The sequence below is a fragment of the Benincasa hispida genome, chromosome 10, assembly GCF_009727055.1.
Source record: "Benincasa hispida cultivar B227 chromosome 10, ASM972705v1, whole genome shotgun sequence".
NCBI lineage: Eukaryota > Viridiplantae > Streptophyta > Magnoliopsida > Cucurbitales > Cucurbitaceae > Benincasa > Benincasa hispida.
Genome location: NC_052358.1, coordinates 35624637 through 35637811, shown reverse-complemented (window position 1 = coordinate 35637811; position 13175 = coordinate 35624637). Strand labels below are relative to the sequence as shown.

The window sequence follows — 13175 nt, the reverse complement described above, 5'->3', positions numbered from 1 at the left end:
TCTAGGTCATAATTTCAGTTCCCAAACTCCAAAACACTATTCATTATTCTACTATTTTACTTTTTACCAACTTAGGACTTGAATTCATTTAGGATCTTGGTCAACAAAATACATTATTGTGTTCTACTTTTTCTTTTCGATTTTTTGTTCTTGAAATGTTTAACACCCACGTTGAAAAATGAGAAGGAAACAAGCATAAATCGTGATGAAATAGAGCCTTACTTTGTAGTTTTGTATGTTAAGTACCATTTTTGTTAGATGATATGATATTAAGAGTGTGTTTGGATTAACTTTTCAAATGTTTATTTTGGAAAAATTTGATGTGTTTGACAACCACTCAAAATAACTTTTAAAACATATTTAAAATTCATCAAAAGAGCTTAAATAAAAATGATTTTTTTTAAATCAAAATATTTTTGTCTCTAGTCAATCTAAACGGACTCTAAATTTATTTTCATCCACCAACTTAAACATTTTAGGTCAATCGATGATTTAATATGATATCATAGTAAGTGATCCAAGGAGCTTATGTGTTCAAACCTGTTATATTTCCTTCCCAATTAATATTGATTTGTTGAGTCTTTTACATATTTCTAGCCCACAAATAAAAGAGAGTGTTAGATAATATGATATTAAATTTATCTTTATCTATCCGTTTATGTTTTTAGGTCAATAAATGATTTTCGAATTTTCTCCAGAAGTGGTTTTTGAACATAATTGAGTGTGTTGGTTTTTGAAATTGTATAGGGAAAAGGTGAAAAAAGCAATATAAAGAGGGTTATAATTGTGCTGAAGTTTCATTGTCTCAATGGAAAGTGTTGAGGGAAAAATAGTCTTTTGCAGATGAGGAAATGCCTCAAAGCATGAGGATAACAACAGAGGAAAAGGACTCCACATTTGAGATATATATTTTGACAAGAACTAAAGAGTGCAAAAAGATGCAAATCATAACCAAAAAAGAAAGAAAAAGCTTTCTTCTTTTTCTTTTCTTCAATTTTCATTTCTGTCACTGTACACAACCCAACATTTGAATCTACAATGAAAAACAAACAGCACTAATCACCCTCAGTTTCTACCTGAAGAAGGAAAAGAATGTCCTCACTTTGTACAATACAAACAACAATATTTCAGATTAGAAATGATACTATGAACAAAGCCAGGGCAAAGATTTCAGCTGACTATGACTTGTTACTTTAGATTTCATAACTTTTGTCATTTGAGTTTGCATTTTCTTACACACACGCTCTAATTCCATCACTCTCCATTGAATTCCTTGTATATGTGCTTTCAGTTTCTCATTTTCTTCTGGAAAATCAAGCTTTTCATCGAGTTTACAAGGCAAACTGGTGATGGATGTAGGGCTGTTAGCTGTTTGAAGTAAGCTTTTGAGCTTGAGCTGCTCAGAAATAAGGGCTTGTATGGAAGATGTGGATGGAAATCTTATACTTTTTGAAAGATTTATGCAAGTTTCTGCTGAGAGCTTCTCATAATTCAGTGCACAACACATTTTAACCTTTTCTTCTTCTGACATTTCTGTATGAACCTGTAACCAACATCATTTCAGTCCCATATATTCCAAAATTATGGATTCAAAGCCTAACTAAACTCCCAGGTTATATTATCAATTCAAAGATAAAAAAGGTTGAAACACTTCAAAAGATACAAACCAAAAAAAAAAGGTATATATTGATTCGAGTTATTACCTCTATATACATATCCATGGCACGGTACATATCATCGTGGGAGCTTCGAGCATTATCTGGCAGGGCTTTGGCAAGGGCTAGAAACTTTGAAGGCTTTAAACAAGGGTCAGGAGCTACTTCTGCCATGTACAAATCCATTAATCTAGCTACTCTTCTTAATGGTATTGGAGATGTTCGATTCGTTTTTTCAAGCAAAAATGCTTTGACAAATCTTAGAACAAGATTCACATCATATAAATAGTTCATCCCAGATGGAGATGGAAGTAGTAAATTGTCCAACGATCCTTGATCCAACCGTGCACCGATCATCCTCTCCAACTTATTTCGAATACATTTTTCTATGTTCAATCCCAAAGCAACTCGAAGAATGCTGAAAAGGCTTTTGCAGGAAACAGAATTGTGCTCAAGAGTATAAAGCATTTCGACTACAACCTCAACAATCTTAAGCTTTTCATCTCTTGTAGCATTCGAAGACTTCGATTTCTGGTAATAAATAAGAAACCTACCAATGACAACTTCATCAAAATTTCGTTTAAGCAACAATTGCAGTATCATTTTAACAAAGTCAGGAGAGAAGATTAAAAGTTCTTCAAACCACCATAATCCATTAGAGAACCCTGTCTTTAAGCTTTCAGTGCTCTTTGTATCACACGAAAACCGTAATGCTGAGCTATCGGGCGAGGAGGTAGATGGACAAGAATTTGCTTCCACAGCTAAATTCAGCCTTCCAACAACAGAATCTAAGCATTTCTCAAGCAGAATTGAAGGGTTAAGAGACAAATCTTGACATTGTTTCAAAGCATTCAAAACCTCAGACCAAGTCCACTCGCTGATATCTTCAAGGTATTTCTCTGTTTGTTCTTGTAAATTTTGGGTGCCTGAGATTGAACTGTTCATCTCCATGAATTTTGCTGCAGAATACAAAAGAGGGACATTTGAAGTACTGATTTTAACATTTCCGTTGTTGTAACAGAACTTCAAGACCAACTCAAATCCCTCTGCCCCTCCAGGAAAATCCTGGAATATCAACTTCATATTTCTTAAAGTAGCCTTTGATTTACCAAATAACTTGCTCAACCTGCCAGAGTATGAAGCTACAGTTTTCTACAGAAGTAGCCCAAGGAAACAAAAAACAGAAGAAATCAACACAAAATTAATGCAAAATGACAAAATCGACCAGAAAACATCTCCATTATCCACTAAATACTCCAGAGAAAAGGTAAAACACATAGTAACAAAAATTATTATAAAAAAAAAAAAAAAAAAGAATCGTGAAGACCAGAATCAACAGGGTAAAGTAAAACCGTAGAAATGATGCAAAATTTCACAAATGCAGAGAAAAAGAACCAAAAGGGATGAAAAAGGAGCAACAAATTTACCTTATCCACCATAAAAATCTCTTCGCCATTGACATCCACTTCAAGATTGCAGCAGATTTCCATTGCCCAAAACAAAGAAAAACTCAACAGTACCCCTAAAAAGCTTACAACAAAAAATGGGTCGTTTCGAAATTGAGTTGTTTGGAATTTGGTTTTGTTGTAGCCCCAAAAAGAGGAGTGAAGAAGAAGAAGAACAGAGTGCGTTTATTCTGAAAAGAAAGAAGAAGACAAGCAGTAGAAGAAAATGGGGGTTTCAGTAATCAACAACTTCACTGCAAAATGATTCTAAAACTGAGATATATGATCAAAAAGATTCTCAAAGCCGCTGGAAGAAACAAGCAGTAGAAAATGGAAATACAACAACCAAGTCAATTATATATTATACAAACTCCAAGAGAGAGGAGTGCAAGTTAAGTGTGACCACTGACATTCCTGCCCAAAATAAAAAACAATAAATCTTTAGCAAAAAAAGTAGTTAATAATAAACTCCCAATGTCCAGACCCAGAAGAAAAATAAACAACAATTAACTTTAGAAATAAATAGATATTGATTTTGTAGGGTACAGTGCCCTACCCTCAACTCCCAACTGGGTTTGTTCCCTATTATATATCCATGGCTAAAAGTCTCTAGATGATTAGCCATGTTTCATTGGCAATTTTCAATAAATACACAAATTTTTTGTTCTAAATCTTAAATTTTAAAGTGCAAAATTATATTAATAAAGATAATAATATTTTGAAATTTTGTATCTCATGTTATAGACTCATTTTTCAAAAAAGAAAATTAAAATTTGTTTTATGTAATATATTATAAATGATATAATTTTACAAATTTATAAGAATAATTGGTTTAAATGGTAAAATTATTAAAAATATTTTTAAATATGATAAAATGTCAATATTTATAAGTGATAGATACTCATTGATATCTATCAATATTAGTGATTGATAGAGATAGATATTAATAGTAACGTTTTACTATATTTGTAAATAAATTGACTCATTTTCTTATATTTGCCAATAGCCTAAATAATAGTTATACAAACATTTTTAACCTAAAATGTGTTCATAAATAAATTAATAATTATTTATTGTCATTAATATTTAATGGGTAACTACAATTAGTTTTATGATCCAAATTAGTTTCAAATACATTTTAAATAATTGTTTAAATTGGAGTCTAATTTATGAATCTGTTACCAAATATATACTTGAAAACATAAAATACAGGTATATTTTTATTGAATCCTTTATTATTAAATTTTTGTTAAGATTCCCTACATAGAACCTAAATTTTGAATGTTGTATCCATTAAAAAGTGTGGAATATATTTTAAAATTTTAATTTGGTGTCTAAAACTTTTTGGTATATTCAAAAAGGTTTTAGATTAACTAATATATTCGACAAAATAAAATTTTATGTCCAAAAACTTTATACTTTCAATTTAGTGTCTAGTAAATGTGTGAGTTTTAAGAAACGTCCAATAAATCTGAACTCTATAAAACACAAATTTTTAATTTGAGAGATTTATTGGACACAATTTTGAAAGTTTAAAAGTTTATTAGTCACATTTTTAGAATTTAAAAAATAAATAGATACAAAATTAAAGTAACCTCTAGACTTTTTCTTAAAGGTGAGAGAATACAAACTTAAAAGTTATTGAGACTAAATTTATAATTTAACCTATATACAAAAACCTTGTCATTTTATCCTAGAAAATGACTATATTTGCACATATAGATTGAAAGTCTAAAGTTTAAAGACTTACTAGATAAAATTTTAAGTATAAAAAATAAATACACAAAATTATAATAACTCGGACGTTCTCTTTAAATTGAGAGAATATAGACACAAACTAAAAAGTGGTTGTCAAAATGAGTTTGCTTCCTCTCTAGACGTCAGAGGTTCAAATTCTCATCCCGTAATTATTGAACTAAAAAAACAAATATTGTTGAGAGACTAGACTTATAATTTAACCTATATATAGAATCATGTCGTTTGTTCAATCGAGTCCATAAAATGACTAGATTGCCCTTGTATATATGGATTGGATCCCAACACAATAGCAATAATCCCAAATCACAAGATAGATCTGGAAGTGGGGAGGATTTATATATTCCCATCTGTTCTGCTCTTGGCATTTATGATCTTTTATTTTTGAACATTCAAGTTCGTTTCTGTCGCTCTCATAAAAATTGTCACCCTTTTTTGGACCCCATGGAATAATACACTACAAAGTTTCTGGTGGAGAAATCATGTAAAATGGGAAATTGTAGGAAATAAAGTTGACGGATTTATATATATATATATATATTAAAATAATTAGTAATTTAGTATAAGATAAGAGAAGATTACACCTAATAGAAACAAGTAATGACCACATGAAATGGAGACAGAGACAGCCAAATTGGGAATTCATGGACGGTTGGTTGGGTTCATGTACTGTTGAGCCCAGCGAGAGCCACGTGACATTCTAAATTACGCTTTTATCCCCATCCCACCTCTCTATTTTCACTTTTCCCATTTCGAACTAGGACTTTTAATTATACTCTAATCAAAAGAAATATATATATATAATCATGTATATCAAAGATATTTAGAAAAACAAAATGAGAAAAATTTGTTGTGACTATGGTATTAAATTTTATCGATACGGGCGACATATCTATCGATATTCTCACATTTGCATGGCTTCGACATTAAAATGAATGGTGTGTTTAATGCATACACAAACCGCAGAACGTTAACAACAAGAATCATAGTCAAGTTGGACTTCCACGTAGAGTAATTTTTGTCGGTAAATTTTCATTTTTAAGCAGTGCAATTATTGAAGAAGACGTAGCTGAAAATAAAAACAAACATTAACTGTATTCGTTATCTTTACCTTAACCCTTAACACAAGTAAACAATAATAAACTATCCAATCAATTTAGCAAAAACAAGCAATCATAGAACCCTAATAAATTTTTTATTTAGTTTTTGCAACGATGTTTTAGGGGTTTAGAGCAACAATAACCGAAGGGTGATCAGCCACACCTCCTCTGAAATGAGACAACTCTTAGCAAATTCTAATATCAGAATAACTCATATTCCTATAGACATTATCCACCGTTGTTCAGTCAAAGATTCGTTAACTCTTAACTCATCCTCGTAAACATAACTCTCTCACTTTTAGATCCCAATGGTACGCACCAACACGCTATCGTTAGGAAAGACAACTGTTGATAATTAACCTAAGTGACCTTATCTTTTTAGGAAGTTCACTATGTTCCGAATCCTATGATCAGACCCTCCGAATGAATAGTTGCTTCAGGACAACATGCAAGTGGGTCATGAAAATCTCACAGTGTCATTGATAACTTGTAGAAATATAAGTTATTATCTCTCGAAAGTTGGAACAATCAGGATTCTTAATGATAAAAACTCATTTATCTTAAAGGAAAACACATGGAATTCTTCAAACATTACTAGCCTTTATATATATATAAAAAAAAAAAAAAAAAAAAGCCTTTTTGATAAAACTGTGTCACTAACGCATCTCATGGCAGGATTTTAATTAAATTTGCTAAGTGTCGCCGGCTCAACTAACGCAAAGGCATGCGTCTGAAGTATTCCAATGCAGAGAAGATAAATTGGTTCATGTTGTTCCTGTCAAATCACCACTTGCAAGTATGGGTATCTAAATGTTGGCATCTGAAAAGCAACTGAAATGACAGATGGCTGACCAGGGCATGGAAATTAATGTTGTCATGTCACAAGTTGTTGAGAGAGAACACCTATAAATAGAAGACTTGCAACCAAAGAAAGTAGCATAACATAGTTAGAGCATTTTAGAGCTTAGATTATAGTTGTTTTGCTGCTGCAAGAACATGGGAGGAAAAGAACCATTGTCATTGTTGATCAAGTAGAATTGAAGAGAACCAAGCTCGAGAGAGAACTTTTCTTAATTTCTTTAATGAGTTGGTTGAACACACATTAAGATCAAGCCAAAGAGGACAAGAGATTGAACTCTGTAGCTTAACTATTTTCTTTTTACTTTATTTCCATTCATCTTATCATGCGGTTAAGTGTTGCTATTGTAAAGACAATTTCGTTTTTAAAAAAATCGTGCATTTAATCCATCATTTTTGCCTCTGCTTATAATGTACTGTGTTAAATGCGTTTGTGACTTTGTACATGCTAAAATTCTAAAGCTTTAATCATTGTGATTTCATCTGGTTGAAGCTATCTCAGCTAAAACCATTTGAGAGAATATGATAGCTAGAATGCATCAAGTCAGAACGCACAGTAGCTTTAAAGATAAAAATACTTGTGCTTCACTACTTTCCGTAACCGACGCATGCACCCTAGAAATATGAACATGTGACATTCGCATTGAGAAATATTGAATAATTAGATAAACAGAAACTCAACGCATTGACATACATTTGGGTTGTAAACAAGCATCTCTCATCTTCATCCCTACCCACACTCTTACGTGTTCATCTTACTTGGATCAGCGCATTCTCCTATCACTTAGCACCATTCTTTCATTAAACCTTATATTTCACTTGAACTCTTGTTTCTTCTTGTATACATGCAGTAACAATAGTGTAGATAAAAATTTTCCAGCATTTATTGAGAACCCTTCTACATTTGTTGCAATGCATGGCCTATGTTAGTCTAACCTAAATCTCTGTGTTCGATCCTGGACTTACCAGAAACCTGAATTAGATTTTTACTTGGATCCAACTCAGGAAAAGCTTGTACGCATTAGCGAGAGAGTGTAACGCATCACCCAATCTTCTCACCTAGAGAAGTCATTCACCACTCATCTTCATTTACATAAATCTTTTCTTCCATCCTCATTTATAATATACTCCTAGCGCACATCACGAAATCACGAATAGTGACCTAGGGGTGGAGAGCGAAGGATACGTTGACACGCGTCCCGCTCCCACTTACTACAGACACTTTCCCCATTCACCTTGTTATTGACTCATGCAAACACTTTTTAAATGGAGGTCGAGTCCAAAGCGACACAAAGCCAAGCATGGATTTCACGTTGTGAACATACAGGGACATAGGAGCAAAACTTGATATAAATATCTCGTTTTGTACTTTTCTTCCCACTAAAATTTCCTACCGTATTTTGGGGTTATTTAACTTAGATAAATCTGGTTAAGTCAAACTATCTAAGTCTATGCCTATTATAACTCTTTATAATAAGGTCTTTTTCCTACGTTTTTGGTAAATTAAACTCCTTTAACTAACCTAGTGACATTGCATGCTAACATTAAATTATGATTAATTCAACTAAGTTCCAGGTCAGTTCCCAGGTAGGAGGTGTTCCATAAACTGTCAACTTAAATACCTTCATCCTAGACAGAACTTTACTGGTAGAGTTCCCTTATAATCATAGTAATGTGTTTCCTACTTAGTTCATTAAAACTATTTTAACACTAAGTAAGAAATAATTCTAATCCTATTAGAGTTAAAGTGATCTTAGGACTAATTAATTTTAAACAGTTTAAAAATAATTAATTATCCTATGATCCTATGTTTACATGCAATTCTTGATTATAGATTGAAGGTTCTAATCACTAATTTTAAAACATTTTCAAATTTTAATGACTAGTCTATAATCATGCTCTCTATGGTTTAATTTAGTTAACAATCATATTCTAGTTAATTAAATAATCCATACTTTATGCATTGCATGAAAAATATAATATTTATATTTATACTATGGATGTTTCATTCTCAATGCACCTTTGATTTTCATAATTTTATTAACATCACACTTTATATTAAAGCCAATCATGAAGATCAAATAAGCATGCTCAAGATATTCAATTAAATATAACTTTTATATTTAAACTAAGTAATGTCATGCTTCATGCTTTATTAATTTCATTAGTTTAAGATAACAATTACATTAAATAACTCATGAGATTAATTATAAATTATGCATTAATACCATACATTATAACGCTTATAATATATTAAAATGCATGAACATGCTTAACCTATAGTGAGATTTATCTAAATGACATCCGTAAAACATTTAAATAGCAAATGAACCGGTAATTTTGGACCCTAGAATAAAATAAAGCAATTAAATTACAATAATTACGCTAATTTATCCTAAAATAAGCTTCTGCCGCTCTAGGACTGGACCAAACCAACTCGAACTGCTTCGAACCGAACCCCAAATATGCGAACCAAACCAAAGTAGCACAGATCCGTACCCAACCACTTGAACTGGACTGAACCAGCTTGAACTGGATCCAACATCTTGAACCAGGTCTATGCTGACGTCAGCATGACATCAACCCTTCTGTTGACGTTAGTGTTTTTTTCTTTTTTTTTTTTTTTTCAATTTCTCAACCTCTGTTCATCGGTTTGTAGAATTGGTCTTGATCTTCATCGCCAAGGATCCTAATTCTAAACATGGACTTACAAAGATTTTATTTACATAATTAAAACGCCTAAAAGTCCAAGGGCCTTTACAATGGATCAAATAAAAAACATGTAAATCTAAGGCCAAAAATACCGTAAACATTCATTGTAATAAACATTCACAATGCAATTAATTCGACCAAAACCATGTGCAAATGTCAAAATCCTAATTAATATATGAGAATACTCCGATACCAGTTGTAGGGATGAAACCCCTATCGCATAAGAAAGCACACAACCAAAACTCATTATTAATTTGGGATTTCTGAAAGACATGGACCAAAGAAAAAACAAAGTTTAGTCTATTGTAAAATTAGAGCATAGGTTAAACATGCTTAAAAATAACAGAAAATGGATAGAAAACCTTTACTTTTGTAGAACCAAGTGAGAATCCAATTCTCCAATTGGGATTTTAGAACACCACCAAAAGAGCAACCTTATTATCCTCTGAAACATTTGTTAATTTTTGGTTTGTGGAAACCAATTGAATTGGAAAAAAGAAAAGGAGAATGAGAAATTTTCTTTGAGAGAAGTAAAAAGGTCAAAGTTGTTATGTGTAGGATTTTTCTCTTTTTTTATATGATCAAAACTAATATTTTTTTTTTTTTATCAATCGAGATATAGAGGAAGAGAAATGTGGAACCACCTACATTTTTAGATAACTCCCTAGGTGAGAATTATCTAATTAATTTAATTAATTAATCATTAATTAATCATTAATTAAATCTAATTTAATTATTGATTTCATTTAAATCATATTAAATGAAACATCTCTCACATAGTCTATAGTTTTAATTCAATTAATTTAAATAAATCAAATTAAATTAAATAATTACTTAATTCTCCAATTAAATTAGGAAAATTCTTATAAATAGAAACATCCAAAAAATATTTACATTTTATAGCAAAAAGTTCCAAAAATGCTTTGTACTTTTGAAACTTTTTGCTATAAAGTGTAAATATTTTAAAATATTTTTTATATTTAAAAAGGCCCCATTAAATTATCTCCAAATTAAATATCAAATATTTAATTTGGCTTACATTTGAATCATATTCAATTTTATTTCTCTCATAAGCTATAGTTCTAATGTGCATCAAATATACATTAATTGTAACAAATGGTTTCAATATGAATCCAATTCATTAATACTCCTTCAAATATTTAATTCTCCCATAAATTAATTTTGAATCATATCCAAAAATAAATTTTATCATAAAGTTTAATTCAAATATAAACTTTATACTTTAATATATCATTATACACTAAATTATTTCCCTAAGTGAATTTGAATATTTCAAACTTTATTCAAAGTGTAGTTACCTCAATTCCCTTTACGAGCTAGGAAGAGGACCTCATGGGCCTACAAATCAGAAGCTCCAATGATATGAGATTAGTTGGCTAAACTCATTAACCAATTAAATAATATTCGTTAACTGTGGGTACACTCCATTAAAGACGCAGAGTTGCACTCTTCCTACTGCTGATATATTTCTGTGTCCACGAATATAGACCAATGACAACAAGTTAATCCTTTACGAGTGTCCGTAACACCAATTGGGTCAAATTACTATTTTACCCCTGGGTTACCTTTGTATCCTTAAGTCTCGAAGACACTACTTAAAGGAACATTCATCTACTTATCCTAAATTCGGGAATGAGTGAATTTCATCTCATTAAATTATGATCCCAACTCCTCATTTGGTCTTGTCCCCAAAATGGTAGGCGTATTAAGTCGGCAAGCTGGCCACTCTCACCAATACAAATAAAAGGAGAATCCCTCATGAACAGAAGTTCATAACTCACTTAGGATTAAGACCAAATTGCCTAGGTCATCCTAGTGAAATGGAAACCTAGCTAGTCAACAGAATTATATCTAGTGATTACTGTTTTGTGGTCCGGTCTTATGTAAACTCATTGCATAGAATACCCTCACTCGCATGTCCCCTACATGCATTGGATCATTGTATTTGTATCTGGGTCATATCCATAGTGTCACTAGGATAAGTCAAATGTTACATTTACTATCTACAAGTATTAGGGCATAAAACCCAACAGTTCATTTGTGCAAAGCTTGCTTAGTTTAGTCGATTTGCCACCGTCACTTTGCCACCATTCTCGATACTGGTTTTTCGTCTGCCACCAGCCACCAATCTCGGATCATCTGCCACCAGCATCAGTTCTGTCTTTCGTCCACCATTGACCAACAGATCCTAATCTACCACCGTCGATCTGTTCTCTATCACTATCAACTAGCTGATACACCGCGCGTGCTTCCAGCCTCGCCCTCTGTCTTCCATCTCGGTTGCCCAGCTCCGTTGTCACAAAGAGCCGAGGGCTCTTCATCGTATCACTCACTCTATGTTCGTTGTCTCGCTTGCCTAGCTCTATGTCCACCGTGTCTCTGTCGGAGATCTCCACCGCATGAGAGCCCAACTCAATGACGATCATAGACAAACAACGGAGATAAAAAAAAAAAAGTGCACAGATCTGAGCCAATAACCCTAAGTTGATCTACGTAGTGCTAAGTCACATCAACTAAGCCAAACATCTGCGTCGAGCCAAACTGAGTCAATCCCATTAAGCCAAGTCGAGCCCCTTTTTTCTTTCTCTCCCCAATTGAGCCAAGCTCCCCTTACCGCCAAGCCGTATGGAGAAAGATCATGTATTTCGCCCTATTAATACTGTTCTTGATGGGACGAATTATCTTACTTGGGCTCATCAAATGAAGAGTTTTCTAATTGGGCATAAGCTATAGTGTATTGTCATCGATGATAGTCCTCGACCAATCAGGTTATCTACTAAGGATGATAATAAATTTGTTGAACGATTAGAGGATTAGGATACTAAAAATCATCAGATCATCATTTGGCTCGAGAATACATCTATACCTACCATTTATATTCAGTTTAATACATTTGATGATGCTAAGAGTTTATGGGATTTCCTGTCTACGAGTTTTCGGTCTGTTGGTTTAGTTCATTATTATCAACTGCACAACACTTTTGTTAGTCTTACTCGGGAGGTTGGTCAATCCATTAATGACTATTTGGCCATACTTCAGCCAATTTGGACACAATTAGATCAAGCTAAAATCAGTGTTGATCATCTTCATCTTGTTAAGATTCTTATGGGGCTTCATCCAGAATACGAGTCTATCCGTGTTGTTTTGCTACACTGTAGTCCCCTTTCATCATTGGACTCGAAAATACAAGAAATCTCGTTTGATGAAAAATGCCTCGACATCGCTTCTTCCAAGTAATCTGAGGTTGTCCTCGGTAGCATTCATTTTCCTAGTAATTCTAGAGCTTTCTTCTGCAAAAGTTGTAAGCTCACTGGGCACAAAATTATTGACTTCCTGAAAGTTGAGTGCAGATACTGTCACAAGCGTGACCATATCCTCGAAAATTTGTCATTCGACCACTTCGACCTCAGGGACATTTTTAAAGTTAAGACATCTTAAACCTAGCTCTGCCTTTGTTGTGGCTGCTACCTCCTCTGTTAGGCTTTAACCTTTTCTATCTACCTTTCAAATGAATGACTTACAAGATTTGCTTAAACAGGTGATTTTATCCAATTCCTCTACTCTTGCGATTTCCTTAGGTAATTGATGGCTCTTTGATTCCACTTGTTGTAACCATATGACTTTTGATT

General features: G+C 32.7%; 1 protein-coding gene across 1 annotated transcript; it reads right to left on the bottom strand.

Annotated features, from left to right (window-relative positions):
* Positions 1-948: 948 nt before the first annotated feature.
* LOC120087849 (BTB/POZ domain-containing protein At3g22104-like) lies at positions 949-3658 on the bottom strand. Its single transcript, XM_039044792.1, has 3 exons — positions 3083-3658; positions 1704-2807; positions 949-1543 (listed from the first exon to the last, which is right to left on the bottom strand). The coding sequence occupies exons 1-3, from the start codon at positions 3143-3145 to the stop codon at positions 1145-1147; spliced, it is 1566 nt and encodes a 521-aa protein (XP_038900720.1). The 5' UTR covers positions 3146-3658; the 3' UTR covers positions 949-1144.
* Between the last annotated feature and the right edge of the window lie 9517 nt (positions 3659-13175).